The sequence below is a fragment of the Ursus arctos genome, unplaced genomic scaffold (assembly GCF_023065955.2).
Source record: "Ursus arctos isolate Adak ecotype North America unplaced genomic scaffold, UrsArc2.0 scaffold_6, whole genome shotgun sequence".
Lineage (NCBI taxonomy): Eukaryota > Metazoa > Chordata > Mammalia > Carnivora > Ursidae > Ursus > Ursus arctos.
In genome coordinates, this window is record NW_026623078.1 from 79,469,549 (window position 1) to 79,489,817 (window position 20,269).

Below are 20,269 nucleotides of genomic sequence, written 5' to 3' on the forward strand. Positions count from 1 at the left end.
CACCATGCCCTCAAGACCACTCTCATCCACTTGCCCTCACAGTCCACCCTGACGGGCACGGTCTGAGTCAGCTGTGGCAGCTCTAACAGAAACACCACAGACCGGGGGGCTCGCAAACAACAGAAGCCTGTTCCTCACGGCTCTGGAGGCTGGAAGTCCAGGAGACTTGGTGCCTGTTGAGAGCCGGCTTCCTGGTTCTTGGTGCCTTCTTGTGTGTCCTCACGTGGAGGAAGGGGTGAGGAGGTTCCCGGGGCCTCCCTGATGAGGACACTAACCCCGTTCATGAGGGCTCTGCCCTCAAGACCCAATCATCTCCCAAACGCCCCACCTTTTGATACCATCATCTTCGGGGATTAGGATTTCAGCACAGGAATGTGGCCTGGGGGACACACACATTCAGACCACAGCAGGCTCCTGCAGAAGAAATAAAGTTGGTAGCCAGAGGCAGTCTTGGGGCACAAGCTTCCCCACCCCTGCCCCTCGGCATCTGCTGGTTCATCCTTCTATACACAGAGAGCAGCACGCAAAGAACAGCAACGGCAAAAAAAGTCTGGGGGCCACCGCAGAGTCAGTGATCCTAAAGCCCGAGGGGCAGACGGGTGTTAGAGTCACTAGGACAGCTGCCTGTCCTCAGGCTGTTACCACCCCAACAGCTCGAAGGAAAGCTGTCTACATGGGCAACCAGTCAGGGCACACAGACCCCTCAGTATTACCCACAGACGGCTTCAAGGAGACCTGCTGAGCAGCAGTCTGTCCCGGACACACGTGAGAGCCCTGTGAGCTCTGATTTATTAAGTAAATTGTAGACAGTCTCAACCATGACTACATGCACAAATCCACTGCCACGAGCCTTCCAAGAAACACAAGGTGAAGGGCATTTTGCAGACAGTCACACTTCTGGGTGACCAGACCAGCCGTTCTTCACCTTGGGCAAAGGTGACAACAGAAGAGGGGCACGGCCTGAGGCACATCTGAGCGTCTCCCCGCCTCCTCCCCAGGCCGCCTGCTGCTCAAGTCTCCTTCCACTCCAGTCTCCTCCCTGGTGCTTCTGGACGTGACGTGTGCGGCCATGCTGCAGCATGGAGAGCGGGGGTCTGGTTTCCGGTCTGTGGCGGTAATAATCGGCCCTGACCTCCTAAGGAACCTCCCCTGACAAGTCCTGGCCTGGCCCTCCACCCACGTTTACCACCCAAACTCTCCCACGACTGTCCGTCCTCGGGGCACGCTCGCTCCAGACCCCACACTGCTAGAACCCGAGGCCAATTAAAGCACCAGGCGCTGCAGACACGATCACTTTTATCTTCAGGACTGTACGTGATTGTGACGCACAAGGGCTTAGGCGGCTGTGGGTCTGACTTCAAAGCCTGTCTCTTCAGTTTGCCTGCCTGCTTGCCAGTCACCCTCTCCTCACCCTGGTTAAGTATTCATGTGAAGCACTGCTCTTCTGAAAACAGAATTTCTATCTATAATAGTAAGTTCAACAATAATTTTCTACCACTTAATAAAACATTCTCTTTGTAAACTGACTTCTCGCTCTCCTCTTATTTCCAGAACTTCTCCGTGTCCATCCTTCTTAAACCAAACACCATTTCTGCACAAAAGAAATAAATATTTCCTTGGAATTGTCAAAGGACTACAGGATGTAGTTGTTCTTCACCAGCTGTGGTTCATTCAACAGGCCCTTCTGGAGTACCAGGCTCTGTCCTAGTCACTGGGGACACTGTGTGTACGAAACAGAGAAAGAGCCCTGCCTCCTGGATTTTACACGCTAGTAGGGGCATTCGATATCTTTAAAACATGATAAATAGGTAAATTACATAGTATGTCAGAAGGTAACTGGGCACTTGGAAGCTGGGCAGGTCCAAATGTTCAATGTGGAATCCAGCACTCTACTTCTGATCTAACAAACACAACTCACACACCCATTTCCTACTGATGAGGACAGTCCCTGTGACGTGGCTTATTTATTTACTTGTTGGCTTGGTTGTGTCTGTTTCCCAGTGATGTGAGTGCAGTGAAGCATGGCAGGATTTAGCCCATTTTGCAGGACGCCTAGGGACGCCATAAAGGTCTCACACTTCACCAAGCGGGAAAGCCAGCCATTCATTAAACAGAGAACGAGTGACAGCCCCTTGGGTGCCTGGCCCTGTGCCAGGCTGTGGGGACCCAGAGAAGAGTGAGGCCCGTCCCTGCCCCCAGAGAGCCCCAAAGCTCACCCATGGACGACCGCCCTTACCATGCTACATACGTCACCCCCACCTCGGTCCTCAGGCCCTTATGAAGTTGCTTTGTTCCTAAGCCCATCACAAAGATAAGGCTCTGAGGGGGAGAGGCAACAGGACCGAGAGACCCTCCCCCAGCAGGTGGCAGACCCAACATCACACCTGAGTCAGTCTGCATCAGAGCGAGGGCTTCCTACTGCCCTCTCCTGCCTCTGACGGGCGCAGGAAGGGAGTTTACTCTAGTACATGGACAGGAACCAACGGAACAGCCGGGCTCCATGGTGGAGCCTCATATCATCTTAAGTGGCCGAGAGGACAGATGGGCCAGGCCAGTGGGCCAGGAAGTGATCGCATGCCCATCCCTCTGCTCTGTCCCTGGGGAAAGGTGCTCGGCTGACAGGCACTCACGTACCTCGGCACCCAAACACTGCCCTTAAATAACCTCTTTCCTCCTAGCCCACTTCCCTCTAACGGGGGCCAGGCCCGTCTGCGCAGAAGGCCAAGGGGGGCCACAAAGGCCGGCACTGCTCAGTGCACCCTCAGTCAAGCCCCTGTAGGCAGCAAGAAGCCATTTGCTCCCGATCACATCCCACAGCCCCCGCCCACCTGCCACACTAGGACCCAGGAGCGACAGAGCCACACCAGCCTCCCACACCCGGGGAAAGCATTTAAAATCCCGCCATGGCTGCTGGGGGGCACGCCCAGCGCTCCCACTCTGCAGCCACGCTCCCTGCTGGGAAGAGGCAATTCTCAGAAAGGGAAGAAAACTACAGTTTCTGTTCTGTTCACACGGGGAAAGGCCTATGTCTTTCCCGCACCAAGACAGACGAAGGCCTCTGGCAATACACACGGAGAGCTAAAAGTGACTCTTTGGTGACGGCAGGATGCTGACACCAGGATGACACTGATGGGCACTTTGGGATAATTTACTCACCCTTGTTTCAGAGAATGCCCACTCGATCCCCTGGGCCTACACAGGGTACCCAAAGAGGAGTGGCCAGCTACCAGCATCTTTTAACGAATAGCATCCAGTGTGGAAAATGAAGCCACTGGTGGGGGCTGGGAAAAGGGAGTGCCCGGGTCACCCCTCAAGGCTTCTACACGCTCTTTTTAAGGGGAACCATCATCAAAATATCCTGCTTTGTGTATAGATACTAATTACACAATTTTAAGGTAGTATTTTGTCTTCAACTTGTACGAGAAGTCTAAAATATCTCCACTGAGCTCTAGAAACGGCTCTTGATCCAACAGAAAACAGGACGTGATTTTGGTGAGACGGACAGCTGAAATGCGCCTGAGGTGCTTGACTGGACTGGACGCCATCAGACCCCAGTGGGTCTCGACGGCCTGCTCCTGGGGAGGCCCGCCAGGCCACGGGAGGGAAGAGCAGCATCAGTCCCGTCCGCAGCACTGGCATTCACACGGAAGCAGTGACAGTGCTCTGTGTGTGTCTGGTACGGTTCCTCTGGTCAACGATCACGAGAGACCGAGAAACTGCACCACCACGCTAATACCACTTGCTCTTCCGCGCGATACTCTACGACCGGCAAAGCACCTTCCCGAGCGTTACCCAACACGGGTAACTCCACTATCATGGGCCCCGTGTGCCCTTCCCACCAATCTCTTTATGTTTCACTTTCTGCCCCAAGGCTCTAATAAACGTGCTCTTGCAGAACGCCAGGCCCTCAGCAGAGGGGCCCTCGTCCACCCACTTCACACCACGTTGCATCACTGAATCCCACTGTGATCCCTGCTGCTTTCAGATGGTGCTTCTCCAATGTTTTTAGCAGCAGGATGTTTTTCAAGTGAATTATTTAAGCAATGTCAATATAAACCATCGATAAAGGGGCGTGACTTCCCTGGTTCAAGGGGGTGGGGACCCCTTCACCACCTCCCACACCGTCCCCAACCCGTCCATCCTGAGCCGCAAGCACCTCTGAAGGGCCCTGAAAGCAGCTTGAACACCAGCGGATGAGGGTGCCCGGGGAGGACCTGGGTCAAACACCACTCCCACCACCGTCATCGCTCTGAGTGGCCCCGGCAGCAGGCAGGGCGCGTGAGCTACAACTGCGTTTCGGCGGGATCGGCCGGGAGCTCTCGAAGAGTACGGGCACCGCGGGGTTCGAGCAAGGGAAAGGCGGCACGGGGAAGCACGCACGGCTGTCCCTCGGGACGCGTGTGCTGCCGTGGGGCTGATGCCCACCTCGGGTCTGGGGCTGGCATTCCGGTTCCTTGTGCTTCCGCCCGCTGCGTGCTAGTGCAAGAGAGCTGTGGGGGCACCGGCCTCACCCACCCCCTGGCCCCGTGCTTTCTGCCGAGTCACCAACATTCTGGGAACCGTAACTTTTAATTTCTTGCCGTCTGTGCATATCGCTCTTCAAGCCCAGCACATTAACATAATTCTTTGTATTTCATTTCCTTTCGAAAAGACGGTGTTTAAAAGAGCAATGGCACAGCACAGAGTGGAACGCGGGGCCTCATGCAGAAGCAGATGTTCACAGACGGCATGTACGCCCACAGGGCTGAGGCCCCCCCACATCTACAAAGGGGCCTGGTGCTTGAATATGCAGGGAGGTGCTCTGACTACAAAACCAGAGGCCGGGTGGCTTCAGGAGCAGAGACCAAACATTTGTTCCATTTTAAGGGTAATGAGCAAAAATCCAGTGCCCTCAGTGTTCTAGCAAGTTCCTATTTGCCCAAGACCCCCACTCCATCCTTCACCCAGCTGCCTGTGAGGGTCCCAGAGGAACTCCCCTGCCCTCGCTTGCCCCTGGGTGTGGCCCCTGGAGGCACAGGAGATGGGGTGGGGGGCGGTCCTTCCCCAGGCTCCCTCCCTGCTGGCTCCTCTGAGGTTGCTTCATCCTCTACCCCGGGCTGGCCCTTGGAGCTCTGGGGACCACTCTCCCCACTGCCTTTATACCCAGGGTATTAACAACACCTCACGCCCCCGCTGTCCACAGTTTCTCACAAGACCTAAGCCTTTAATACAGGATCCCTTTATTAAGCCCTCAAGTTGCCGATTCAAGCAGGCCATCCTCTTCCTGCCCACATCCACGATCCTTTCAGTCACCCCAGATGGCTCCTCTTTCCAACCCCCGTCTCACCTGCAGGTCAGCACCAGCCACATCCCAAGCCCCAAGACAAATGGCCTCTATCCAGCTTCCTCTCATGTCATCTCCCCCGACTTGCCATCGCTGACTGTCCTCCTCCCGCCTACTGGCAGCATCCTGCTCTCCCGTGCCTCCAGACACTCAGCAAGGGGGGCCTCAGGAACCTCCGCCCGTGGATGCCCCACCCACTGTGCCCTCATCTGCAGACGGCCCCAAGGCTAGGGCTCCCGTCCAGCCCTCCTGCCGGCTCCACACCAGGTAGATAACATCCCTTTGGACGCCCAGAGTCCACCAGACTCCACAAACGACCAGAAGTAACAAGTCCTCTCCTCCCCAAACCTGCTTCTCCCTTGGGTTCTCAAGACTGGCAGGGCCCATCCTCCACCCTAGCACCCCAAGTCAAAACCAAGGCCACCTCCCACTCGCTCCCTCTTGCTTCCCACCCACTCCAAGTCTGCCCAGGCCCTGGCAATCATACTTCCACCAGAGCTCTCCAACATGCCCGCTTCTTTCTACTCCCAAGGCCACTGCTGAATTTGGACCCTCAACAAGACCACTGCACCAGCCCCCCCCCGCACCATGCCCCACTGACCACATGTGGCGGGGGGGGGGGGGGACTCCTCTGAGCCTTAAGGAATGCTGCTGCCTCTGCCAGTGCTGGCACTCCCTTCCCCATCTCCTCTTCCCCTCCCCTCACCTCCACTCCCACCCCCACTCCTCGGAAGACAAGGCCCACACAGCCTTCAACCTCAGCCCAAGCCCTCCCTGACCACCACCGTGCCTCCCCAGGCTGCTTCCGCAGCAACTTCTCTGAGCTCCCTTCAGACCCTGTTATGACCTCCATAGGTGCTCCTCGCGCTCACCTCAAAGTGCTGGTATCATGTTCTGCCTGGACCGTGAAGCTCTGAGCAACTCTGCTGCACGAAGTGGTTTACCTGCCATTACGTCGCCAGCAACAACCACGTGCCTGGTACACAGACAGCGCCCACTGACTCAGTGCTTCTCATGGATCATGAATGACCCACAGCAGAGGTTCCAAAATATTCCCATTTCTCTCAGCCCCTAACCACACACACCACACACACACCCTTAACTCTGATGAGCTTCTCTGACCTTACAGAGAAAAACTAAGCCCCTCGGACACAAGATCTCCTCATTCCCTGCTCACCATCCCCTCCAGTCCTAGAGGGGTTCCTTTGCGAGGGACGCTGTTCCGTTTTCCAACTCCACACGCTTAGCAGTGGGATGTGTGTCTGCATTTGTATCCCTGAGTTCCCCCAGGACTTCACAGAGTCCCCTGCAGGTAGTAACACTCAAACCAGGCAGGCTGACTCGGCAAAGGGCAGGTGAAGAGTTAAGTGTACATGCAATCATACATTTGAAGAAATTAGCTCATACGCACTCATTTATAATTAACGCTGCACTAATATTCTCAAGTACCTATTCTAAATTGCCCAAGAACTAATTAAATCTCAGAACACCCCAGAGAGTAAAGTGTTATCAGCCACATTAATAAAAAGCTCAGAACAGTCGTCAGAACAGCAGACTGATAAGGGATTATATTCTGGGACTCTGGCACCAACTCTCTCCACACTGCTAAGACAGCAGTTTCTGTTCGGAACCAATTATTAGCCCACGATCATTCCATCAGACCTGCTGAATACACATCACTCTGGCTTTTGCTCGTCCCCTCAGGCTCTCCCACATCTTCCCAGCTCTCTTGCTCTGAAGGAAAGCCAGGCAAGCACCTGCTTCCAACAGTGCCCCCACGGAGTGACAGCCATGAAGAGAAGCACATGATGGGCATGAGGCCTTTGTTTTCTACGCAACCCCTGTTCTCGCTACATGACCGCACCCGCAGGCTTGTGCCCCAACCATCATAAAGGAAATGCCTATCTCACCCTCCCCTCCACACATATAAATTGCCAAGTCATCCTCAGACATGGAGCTCAGGCCCCCTCCTCAGGAAGCCCTCCAGGATGTACCCCACAGACACGGGGTCCTCCCCTGCCCCCTCTGCATGGGTTTGGCCCTTCTGCCAATTTCTGTTATCTATTCACCTCCCTGTTTCCCTTTTCAGACACTCAGATGCTCAAGGGAAGAGACTCATCTTACTCAACTCTGATCCCCAAAGTCTGACTTGGCACCCACCAACAGCACAAGCCCTGGAATCAGGAGAAAAAAAGAGAAGAGAATCTGCCTGCGGTGGGGATCTCAGCCCTCGGCTTTAGACGGCCTCCTTGGCAGCTCGGAAGCACCAGGCACAGCAGTAATTCTGGCTTTAAAAGCTTTGGGCCGTGGGCCATGGGCCACCCATCCCAGTACTTCTTAGCAATCAGGGGTTTTCACAGAGCAGAGAGCACTCCTTTCCAAATGGGGGTCACAAGGCATGGCAGCTCCCTGTCTTGGGAAAAAGCACTCATTAGAGTGAAAGCCCACTGTGCCACGGCCTCCATCACACCCTAGCAGGCCCTCCACGCCAGCACACAGCAGGCAGCCCACTGAACTGCAGACAGCAGACAGCAGCACTGGGCTGCCCCCTCTGCCTCCTGACATGGTAGGACAGACTTCCCCAACGCAGTCACTGACAGCTAGCACGGCCCCCGCTGGCCTCCAAGATGCTGAAGAAGGAAGTCTTCATTCAGAAGTCCTGCCATACAGTCCTGCTTCGGTGGGACCTTGTCAGTTCCGCGCCACCCCCCACCCACCGCCACTGCAAAAAAAGGCTCTGAGCGCCCCCGGTTACCTAAGAGACACAGCAAGTCAGAAGCAGAGACACCAGGGTGCACAGGGCCAGCTCCACTTCTGACTTCTGTGTCTCACACTGGGAGACTTCATCCTCAACAGGGCTGGAGGTTTTAATTCAGGTGACTCTGGGCCAGGGCAGGGGTGCGAGTTGGAGGACCAGCATCCCAGAAGACAGCCTGATCCACATGACCAGGGCTTGAGCTCAGAAATCTAAGGATTCGGGTAATGGCCAGCTGGCCTGGGGCAACTTCCTTCACACGGCAGAGCCTCTCTCTGTATGCGCGGTGAGATGGCAGCCCCACCCTGGCGTCTGGCGGGAGGATCTGAAGAGGTACTCCGCTCCCTGGCAGCAGCTGGCACAGCTGCGCGGACAACAAGAGGACGTGTCAGCATCACCGTGGAGTCCAGCCGGGGCCAGTGAGCATCATGGTCCCGCTGACCTGGGTCTAGGATTCCGCAGACCCATGGAGTTCTGGACTAGCTTGCCTCTGGAAATTCTATGAGCACATCAACACACATTTGTAAAACTTAGCGGCCTGATTCCTCCCCATCTCTGGGGCCCCCTAGAGCGTGCCATGGGCTCCTGGCCATAGGCTCCTCATTTTTTTCCTTCCCTAAAGAACTCTGATCACATATCCTGTTACCATCCATCTGAACTTCATTTCAAATCAGAAGCTACTGGAGTAATGAAGGTCATGTGCAGGCATTTTCACTGGGCAGATATTTACCAGCTGCCTCCATGGTGAGGGACTGGCCCTGAAGAGGGAGAGCCGGCTGGCGGGCTCAGGGGGTGCAGGGGGCGCTCTAAGAAGAAAAAGCTGCCCGCACCAGAGGAGCCAGGAGACAAGGGGGCACAAGCGTGCAGAGTAGTGGCCCAGATGCAGCAGTCCAGTCTCAGGGCGGGGGCTGGGAGGCCACGGGAGGATGCTGAGTAGGAAAGCTGACAGGTCACCTTTGCATTTGACACCATGCTGGGGGGGGGGGGCTAGGGGGCCAGTTGAGAAGCCGAGTGACCAATCCAAGGGCTGTGGCTAAAAGTGCCTGGGAGTGATGAGAAAGCTACACCTGGGGCAGGGAGGACGACTGGCGAGGAGACAAGGGGCCCCAGAAGGGCTCCAGGAGCAAAAGCTAGCAGAGCTCAGTGACTGTTCGTTTGGTCTGGGGTGAGATCCAAGGAGGAATTAAGGGTGACTCAGGTTTCTATTTCTGATGACTGAGAAGCACCAGCAAGTGAGAAGGAACTTTCATAGGCAACCATCCAATAGAGGTGGGAAAAGGGGGACAAAACCCAAAATGTAAAGAACACAGAGTCTGGAAATGAACACGAGCAGGTGTGGATGGCCAGAGAGCCAGCAACATGGACGGGGCCCTGAGCCATGTCATCTCCCGCACACCACAGAGAAACGTACGGGGAAGTTAGAAAAACTAACCTTGAGTTTGCCGCCCATTAGACACTGCGTAGCCCTAATTCCTGCTCTAGAGGATTCGCACATTTACTGCACTTCTGCTATGCCACGCGCTGGTCTGAACACGGGAAACAGAGCAGTGAAATGAGATACCCACCCAAAGTGCCTTACGCAGTCTGTTTGTGCCGAATCCACAAAGGAGCAGAGTCTGGCTCTGGATTTTGGCAAAAAAAGGAGAGACATGAATGATTCTATGCCACGTGCAGGGCACCAGGCCCTGGGGACAAGATGGCATCCTGCCTGCTGAGCTATCAGCATGTGGGAAGACAAACCCACAAACCGTCAATCCTAACACGAGGAGACACGCGTGCGTGGGGTGAGTGGCCTGGGCTGCTGGGACGCAGAGGCCGAGGACAAGGACTCACACACTGAACCCACCTGCAAAAGGAATGAGGCCAGGAGCTGCAGGTGAGCGGGAATCTCTGGCACACGAGAGGCCTCTGCCATCCCAGAGAAAGGATGAGTGTGCAAAGTCAGAGGGATACGAGAGGGCCCAGGGGCTCAGAGGCTCCGGATGAGTGTGGCTATTCAGAGGACAGAGGGAAGCAGGTCTTTCTAGGCAGAGGGAACAACGTACAGGAGAGAAAGAGCACAGAGTCCTGGGGCCTTCGGAAGTCTGTCACAGAGTCACAGGTGGGCAACGGGGGAGGGGTACCGGCCAGGGGGGCAGCTGTCAGGTTTATACATGAACGACGCAGCAGGTTCGTGAGGAGCTCCGACTGTCTGCAAACAGGGGCAGGTGTGCTGGCCTGTCTCTGGGGGTGGGATGGAACCAGTCTGCACTTCGGAGTGATGGCTCCAATGGTAGGGAGAGCCAGAGCGCACACACCCAGGGCGTGCGCAGAACAACCCACCGATATTTGGGAAGAAAACAGAATTCCTCTTTGCCTTTCTGACCCCATCCTTGTGAATTTTATATTTTAATGTATGTTTTACAATGTCTATAACATATTCTTACAGCAAATGTGTATTTGAGCCAAAATGCCTGAGCTCCCCTCCCAGGCCCACCAATGATTACTGTGTAACACTGGACGGGATGCTTGTCTCAGGTTCCTTTTTTTTTTTTTTTTTAAAGATTTTATTTATTTGTTTGACAGAGATAGAGGCAGCCAGCGAGAGAGGGAACACAGGCAGGGGGAGTGGGAGAGGAAAAAGCAGGCTCCCAGCGGAGGAGCCTGATGTGGGGCTCAATCCCAGACCACCGGGATCACACCGAGCCGAAGGCAGACGCTTAACGACTGAGCCACCCAGGCGCCCCTTGTCTCAGGTTCCTAATCTGTGAAATGGGGACAAAACCAGTAACTACCTCATGAGGTTTGTACGAAGAGGAAATAATTTAATATTTCTAAGACACACAGAATACTGGTAGGCCTACAGTAAGGACTCTATAAGTCCTTTTTTAAATGCAAAATTTTAAATTTTAAAAATGCAACTTATTAGTAACTAAATGAATATCTCTCTCTATATATATAAATATATATATAGATGCGTTTGGAAATCACTGGGGTACAGAGAGCACGGATGGGAGCAGAGGGCAGACCAGAGCTGTCACAAGAAGAGATGACAGGGCCTGCCCCACAGGAACGGCAGCTGGCATGGAGAAAAAGTCAAATGACTGTAGTAAGTGACCAACGTGACAAGTGAAGGACAGGACATCTGGATGGGGGGACCAGCCATCAAGTTGGAATGCGGGGGGGGGGGCATTCGTAAGGAGCTAGACACTGAGCATAGCACCAGACGTGCCGCAGAGCTTATGCTGTCTGTGGGGCGCCCGAACTGATCACGAGCTTGGGAGAGGGCCTGGCCAAGGAGAACGTCTGCAGGTCACAGGGCACGGCTGGGGGGGTGAGTCCAAGGAAGCGGACAGGAGCCACGCAGCAGCACTAGGGACAGTCAGCAGACATCTCCAGTTCCCCCCCACCCTGGGCACACGGCAGGATTGCACCTTCTAGGCCCCTGAAGTCAGTGGGGCCGTGACGTCAGTCCTGGCCAGTGAAATGCACGGGCGGAAATGACGGAGGTCACTTCGAGGCTGACGGGAAACCATCCAGGGCTGTCCTCCCTTCTTGCACCGTGCCCAGCCACGGTCAGGGTGGTGGCTGCTCTCTCCGTCTGGGACCCTGAGTGAGCAGAGTCCCTGTGGACCTGCAGTGGTGTGCAGTCCGAGGGAGAACATGAGCCTGGTTCTGTGAGGGTCACTGCCATGCAGGAGAGGCTTGTTGCGACGGCATGACCTGATCTACACTGACAGACTCAGGGACAGCGCAGCTGGAGAGGGAGGAGGGAGTTAGGAGCTCGAGGTGTCATGGGGAGGGACCATGAAAGTACCAGGACACGGGCCCACACTTCTCGGCAGGCCGAAGGCTGAGAATGCACAGGGATCACTGCGCTGCATGACCTTCAGGCTGACCAAAGCAAACCGTCATCACCATGACACAGCTCTCCATGGAGAAAGGTGCTCTATCCGGAGACTGACACTGCCTTTCCTTTACACCCGCAAAGTTTCAAACACAGCTCACCCAAAACCGTTTTCAATCATAGCGGCTCTTACCAAATCAGCTGTTTTGCTAACACAAATACAGTAGAAGGCACCCGAAATACTGTTGGAAAAAAATCTCCATGAAGATTATAGGTGCATCTTAGGTAAGATCTTAAAATAAATGCCTTGTCTTCTTTAGGACAGATTCAACAAGAGTAAGAGCCAATTTTTGCAACTCTCCTTGCAGAAAATGACCCCAGAAGTAACAAGCTTGGGAAGGTTCAGAAGTCACTTTTGTAATGTTGACATATTGATTTCTGTAGGCTGCAAACTGTTTTTTCAGAAACACCAGCTGTTCCACATAACGGCACAGAAAATCTCTCTTCCTGGTTTCCTTTACTATTCAAAAGCAGAATAAAATAAATAAATGTTGAATACATATCAAAAGTATTATTTTAACTTGCCAGGGTTCAGCGTAAGAAAGGCTTATGTTGTTTTCTTTTAATTGTTTTAACAAGCTAGAGAGTCAAGGTCAATTGTTTGAAATGTCACCAAACTGCTCTTTACAGACCATGTATTAAAACAATTATGCAAGAATTTTCCAAATTGTAATGTTGTGCTTGGCAAACTGGGACTGGGGGAGCGACTGCAGAGACGGCGGCCACAAGGCAACGGGGCATAAGGTCATTTCTGCATATTTTAGAAGCTTCTACAGGGCCAGAAAGGGAAAAACTCCCAGAGTTTCTACCTTTCCATTTGGTATGTGTTAAATTAAAGTCCTTTTAAGGTCATTCAAATCAATGGAACACGAGGCTGTTTTCTCTACAGCTTATTACTGGAGGCAGCTGATAATCTTATTAGGAAGGACTGCTCCTGTCTGCCATTGCGGGGGACACGGCCTAACTAATTACAGAGTAGAAAAGAAACATCGGAACCATGTGGGGGGGGGGTGACTTCATTTCTTATAAGTTTAGTGAAAAAGCTGACAGAAGTACACTGAAATGAGTAAAATCTACATCCATGAGGTGGAAGTGAGGCTGGCCTGAAGACACGGATGTGGTCCACGGCAGGGCTGGCCACAGGGCGGGAGGCAGGCGCTGTGGGGTTGCACGCACCCCAACCCCACCTCGGATGAGGTGTGTGACTCCGGATCATCATCACCTCTGGACTTCAACTCCCGCGACTGTAAAACGATGAAAGTGAGTCTGAAAAGGGGGGTTTCTGAGCCAATCTTAAAAGGTCACATACCATGTGATTCAACGGACACGAGATTTTTGAAATGACCAAATTACCGAGTTGGACAACAGATCTCTGGTTGCTGAGAATGGGGTGGGGCGATTCTGCAGCAGGAACGCATGTCCCCCACATGACGTGACACGGAGCTGCACACACACGTCACCGTCCCTGTCCGGTTCTGATGTCGTGCTGCATAGCTACGTACGAGGCAACGCTTGGGGGAAACGGGGTTAAGGCACCAGACTTCTCTTTACAATCCTTGCGACTTCCTGTGAATCTGTAATTATTTTCAAAATATGAAGTTTTATTTTTTAAAGGGTTTTTTAGGCTTTGAGCCAGACCCTTATTATTTCTAGACCCTAGGATTTGAAATAGTTTACCTCCCAAATTGCATTTATTAAAATAATTCCTTTGCACGTGTTTACTGATAGACCTGTCTTACTTTACAACTTTCACAAAAACACGATTTCCAGGTAGATCAAAGACATGGGTAATAAATGAGACCATACAAATCACAGAGGAATAGATCGAAGCATGTATTTTATTATTTGGCGGCATAGGTAAGTGCTCTCAGCTATGATGAAAAGGGCAAGAAATCTAAAAGGAACAGTCGACACCAGTGACAACAGATATTTAAAACTCCAGTGAAGTGCAAAAGAAAACAAAGCAAGGCTACAAATGAAATGAAAAGACAAATGATAAACTGTGGAGAATACTTTCTGCACATATGGTGACCTAAAGGTGTAGTAAGGAGAGGGCACAAGCAAGGAACACCCAAATTACGCACAAAACACAAATCCCCGGTAACCCTGTAACCAGAGGGTCTACTCATGACCACACAGACGCTAATTCAAATAATGAAACCATGGCATAAGAGACAGACAGAGCTGAGGACTGACAGAGTGCAGGATCAAGAGGACCAAGGCGGGTAGGAGCCAGCGTCGGGGAAGTAACTGACAGATGCTGTCTGCAGGGTAGCGTGGCAACGTGTGTGCATGTCAAAATGTAAAATATGCCCTTATTAGCCCAGCAATTACATTACTAGGTATTTGCCTAAGATAATAATAGCATGAGTACAAATAAAATAATAAAATTTAAATGTATGCTTAAGACCAATCACCTGAGTAGTGTTTTTTTTTAAATCAGGGAGAAAAATTAAAACCAATCGTGAATGTCAATCGACTGGAAACTGATGAAGGAAAACGCATGGCCCATGCTTACAGTGAAATGCGGGGCGGCCTTTAAAAATGACAAAAATCTGCATTTCCTGAACCCAGCCCCGCCACATACAGGCTGTGTGACCTAAGCAAGCTCCTGAACCTCTCTGTGCCTCAGTTTCCTCTTCTGTAAAGCGGGAATAACACCACTGCCTACTTCTTAAAGGTTGCTGTAAGCAAGCTAACAGCTGTAAGACAGTGAGTATCCAGAAACCGCTATGGAACAGCTTGTTAAATAAAAAAGACTGACATGAAAACTTTATCGGCCACACTAGTGAGTGAAAAAAGATCACAACATGACGTATAACCCCATTTCTAAAAAACATAAGTGTACACAGCACTGAGTAGGATCTTTCTTCTTATACAGGGAATAGTTGATAGACCTAGGCAGTGAGATTCTAGATTATTGTTACTTTCTTCTTAGTATTTTCTGTATCATCTCAGGTATTAAAAAAGAAAAAAATGTCAATATCCAATAGGCACTGTCAGACACTTTTGGAATCTGAATTCCTGTGAGCTTTTGGGGCAGGGGGTGGATCTGGTAATATGTAATATACTTTCTGACCCAGGGGTTATACTTCTGGGAATTTCTCCTACGAAAATAACAGTATAAGTCTACGAATACACATGTACATGAATGTTTTTTTTTTTTTTTAAGATTTTATTTATTTATTTGACAGAGATAGAGACAGCCAGCGAGAGAGGGAACACAAGCAGGGGGAGTGGGAGAGGAAGAAGCAGGCTCATAGCAGAGGAGCCTGATGTGGGGCTCGAACCCAGAACGCCGGGATCACGCCCTGAGCCGAAGGCGTACGCTTAACCGCTGTGCCACCCAGGCGCCCCAACATGTACATGAATGTTAATACACAACCACACACAACACACACATAGACATATACACACACGTATATGCATACAGAAATATTTATTAAAGCAACATTTACAATAGCAAAAGACTGGAAATAACTTCAATGTCATCAACTGCAAACAACAGGACACAGAAAAATAATGCTGCAGAGCCCCATGGAAAGATCCTTTTGTTGAGGTCTTGAATGCCTAGGAGCAGACTTTGCACTTTACCCTGAAAGGGAAACACTGAAAAAATTTGTTCGGGGAAGAAAACCCTGAGGGCAGTGCAGAACATTAACAGATCTGAGCAAACTTCTCAGGCTGCATCCAAGTTAGACCCAGGTCTGACCTCTGGAGGAAGCAACAGCAGGAATGTTTTGCCGAAGATCCCTGGTTTCCAACCGTAACTGTACAAAAAGCCCAGGAGTCTCCCAGAACGAGTCTGACGGGATAAATTATGTGAAGGCACAAAAATAAAACAGATCCTCAAGACGACAGCACTGAATGAGCAGAGTCAGATTCTCAGGACTCAGGCAGGTACACACGGACTGCTCTGAAGGCTACAGCGGGGCCCCTCTGATGAAAATGCAACCACCATGGGGAATGCCAACTGGTGTGGCCACTCGGGAAACAGCATGGTGGTTCCTCAAAAAGTTAAAAATAGAACTACCCTAGGATCCAGCAATCATACTGCTGGGTATTTACCCAAAAAATACAAGAACACTAATTCAAAGGGATACATGCACCCCTATACTTACAGCAGCATTATTTACAATAGCCAAACTACAGAATCAACCCAATCAGCCATCAACAGATGAATGGATACAGAAGGTATGGTGTCTCTCTCTCTCTCCACACACACACACACACACACACACACACACACACACACACACACACTGGAATATTACTTAGCCATCAACAAGAATGAACTCTTGCCATTTGCAATGATGTGGAGCTAGAGAGTATTATGCTAAGTGAAACAGAGGAAGACAAACACCATATGATTTCACGCACATGTGGAATTTAAGAAACAAAACAAAGGGGAAAAAAGAGAAAAAAACAAACGAAGAAGCAGACCCTTAACTCTTGAGAACACACTGATGGTGACCAGAGGGGACATGGGTGCGGGACGGGGGAACTTGGTGATGGGGCTGGGGATGCCCTCCGCAGAGGGCACATGTGATGAGCACCGGGTGATGTAAGAATCACTATATTGCACACCTGAAATTAATACCACACTGTTAACTACACCGGGATTAAAGCAAAAACTTAATAAACAAACAATATGCAACCACCATTAACTATCTGTGTGAGAAAAAGAGAGTGGGGGGTATGCCTGGCGTGGGGGGCAACTCCATAATCCAGAGCCAGTGGTTGATATATCCACCAGAAATTAGCACTTTAGGGGCAAGGAGGTACATTCTAGTCCTTCCTCCCTCAACCATCTCGCTTCTAGAAGTCCTTTATTTGCCACAAGGGCACCAGACCACAGCACTTCCTGCCTACATGTCACACACTGAGGACTCGCGCTCTGCCGTGGGACAGCTGCCTTCCCGCTGACTTCTCTCGTCTGAATGCTCGTCCATTATGTGCATTAGCCCATGCAGCCTAGAAAGGGTTCACATAGTCACCTTGAGAGCAGTTCTTCAAAGGAAAGAACAACATTTCGTATTTTCTACCGTTTGCACGGATGTTGGCAATGAGCCTTGGCCACCAACCTAGATGTCTGGTAAGTATCCGGTGATGAGTTATTCAATTCTTCCCCTAATCTGTGCGAGGATTTTGTACACCAATGGTCTTGCTTCACTGCTGAGAGGTATTTGTAGAAAGGACTTGAGAATGGAGGTTCAAAGGCTAGGTCCCCTTGCTAACTGATGACCTGACTTCCCAGAGTCTACCTATCCTTATCTATGAAACAGGAAGGAGGACACCAGTACTGTTTCCCTACTGCTGCGAAGAAAGCGACAGCTAACACTTGCTGAGTGCTTTTCATGTGCAGGTGCCGTTCTGAGCACTTTGTAAACCCTGCCTTATTTAATCCTCAAAGCAACCATGAGACAGTGCTGCGTTTTATTCCCATTTTACAGATGAGGAAACGGAGGCAGAAGGAAGCTGGTAAGGGCTGGTGCAGCTGCGATTCAAACCCAGGTAGCCATATCCCAAAGCCTGTGTTTTAAACAGAACGGCCTCCCCCGTGACGTCCTGAGCGCAGCACAAAGCACAGTAAGAACTTCAACTGTGGGGCCGTCTGAACACTCACAAGTGGCACAAGAACCAGGTGACAGCAGAGCCCACAGCAGAGGCCCCCCGTCTCCAGGACAGCGCTGCTACTTCATTCCCCCAGAAGGTCACCCATGAGACGTGCTCTGCTGCGGTGACGTCACTCCCCGCTCACCTTCGCACCCCCTTCAGCCTCTTTCAGAAGTCTAGCCAGGAACCTATGTGAAGGAAGCACCAGTACTCCATTTGCTTCCAGAATGCCCTCCACAACCTAGCCCTCGGCCTCCGCTGGCTCATCAAGGTCCCTCACGGGGGCTCTGAGCATCCTAACGTCTGCACTTGCACTCACACAGCCCTGTCCACCCACGGAGACGTCCTCCCTCCGCTAATCCCAGTGCCACTCAAACAGCGACACCAGGTTCCCTCCTGACTCCCCATCACTGAGAGTTTATTCCCTACTCACATTCTGTGCCATACAACCCTGATGTCCCACCCAGAACGTAAGTTCACCAAGGTAGAGACTGCGTCTCACCCTCTCTGCATACCCCAGAACTCCACTGCAGTACCCCCGTGACCCACACGCCGTGGGCACCGCCTACCACACGACACCCTCAATTCACAGACGACTTACGGTCAAAACGAGGAACTTTTCCAGACAGGTGAGACTTGTATAAAAACACTCTATTTCCCCGTAGTAACTGACACGGTAAAGCCTGCCGTCAGTACTTACACGTCTTCCTAGGAAACGACGCGCTCGGCCCTCAGGCATCATACCTGCTTCTCCATCCTCCTCGTCCAAATTCAGCACAATGATGCAGATATGCTTCCTCAGCTGGCGAGGGTTGGAGAACTTTCGACAGCACTTGCTGCACTCCAAGCTGCTGGGAGCCAGGCCGCTGCCCTCCCCGGGGGCCGGCGGACTGTCCTCGCTCGGACCCACGGCGCTTTCCGCCAGCTCCTCCTCGGCGCTGGGCTTCTTCGTGGAGCCCTTGGGCCTGCCTCTCTTCCTCTTCATGACCGAAAACTCTACCGAGGAAACAAGAGGGCACAATGTAGTCACACGCGGCGACAGTGCAGGGCACGCACCCAACTTCCAAATGTGTGAATGTGTTCAGTTTCACACTTTATGAAAAACGGGAAAGTATGAAGCGGCTGCGGAAATTACCAGCTACCAACGGTGTCTCCAGGGCTCATGTTTCCGCATCTACATGCTACCACGTTATCGATTTCCTAATATTCTGATTTAAAAATACCATTTGATGAGAACCTTTGCACATCTTCTCTCGTAAAGTGGGGATGATTCTAAACTGTGACCGGCAGCCCCCCGATTCACGAATCAGACCCCTAGTGAACCACTGAGTCCATTTACACCCTGTTCTCAGAAAGCGCTTAAGGACGTCTTTGCAAAGGATTCGCAAAGGCTGCTGAGCTTTTCGTGCTCTTAATGAGCTACACGACTATTCAGATTATTTCAAGGCATCATGATTATTACAGCCAAATTGTTCTGATAAAACAGAGAAAAATAATTACAATCTAAGTCTACCAATTACAGGACTAAAGACAATAGCAGTATTTTTCGAGTTTCCTAGCGACCTGGTGAGTTCAACGGCATGCTCAGAGCTGCTTTAGAGCAAGTTTCAAATCGTTTCTCAACTTGTATTTCTTCCTAATTAGCACTCATGTTTAAGGCATTCATCTCCAGAACGAAGGTGCGAATTAAGATGGGTGAGCGGGGTCAGGGAGAGTCGTGCTGCCGGGTGTGTGAAGGTGGAATGGCGTGGTCTCAGATCATGTGACCTGACGGGTACCCCGAGACATTGCAAGCAGGAAGCCAGCACCGTCTGGCTGACACCCCAGTGTTAGCGGCCTATCCGCTGAGGTACAGCGTTTCAGCAGTCCTCCAAATCTGAGCGGCAACAGAGAGGAAGGGGTCTTAGGTTCCAGCATCATCCTGAGAAAATGGTCATGTCCAGAGGGATGATGTCTTCAGGGCCCCTCCCTGAAGGCTACAGGCCTGCACAGGAAAGCATCACCCACGCTGCCCACTGCTACTACCATGAGGACCCTTTCAGGAGGTTGTTATGCTCCCAAATCAGACCAGGGAGACCAGAGGGGAGACCAGAGTCTGCAGGGAAAGAGTGACATGACAATGGGGGCTCTGGACAAAGCCTGCTTTGCCGCAGGGTCCCCAAGAACTCAGGGAGATCATGCGCCAGAATGGGGGAAGAGCTGGGGGGAGGGGGGCCTTGCAGGGACAGAGTTTCTGCAGAGCTGCAGGGTCAAAGGGGGGTCAACAATGACCAAGTGAGCCAAACCAGAGACCTCCTTGGCCAGGCAACCAGCACAGCGCACAGTGACTGCCTTCTCGCTCTGTCGAGGGGCGTGCTGGAGATGAGGGGCGGGGAACAGGGGAGGGAAAAGTACTTAACAACAGGAAAGCAGAGAGACCAGATGAGACGAACAAGGGCATGAGACGCTGGGACCCTGCTGCCCGCACCGGATTTTACGGGGGAGAACAACAAGGTCCACACACAAGGTCCAGCCGGCAGCTATGGGAGGCTGGGGCAGATGGCAAGGAGAGGAATGTACAGAGCAAGGACAAATGGTTGACCTCACAGTCATTAAAACTTCTCTCCTTGTTACTCTTCCCAACAGCATGTACCGAGCCAATTATTGAAGCAGCAATGAGGAGCAGAGAAGCAGAATCAGCGGCGGGGCT

At 51.8% G+C, this 20,269-nt stretch overlaps 1 protein-coding gene across 3 annotated transcripts in view; it reads right to left on the bottom strand.

Moving 5' to 3' along the window:
* ZFAT (zinc finger and AT-hook domain containing) overlaps nt 1-20,269 on the bottom strand; it is a 284,368-nt gene that overhangs the window by 131,113 nt on the left and 132,986 nt on the right. For all 3 annotated transcript variants that reach the window (XM_057308065.1, XM_057308067.1, XM_057308066.1), the window contains one exon: nt 18,325-18,576. In XM_057308065.1, the coding sequence (XP_057164048.1) occupies nt 18,325-18,576 (252 nt within the window). The remainder of the gene's footprint in view (nt 1-18,324; nt 18,577-20,269) is intronic.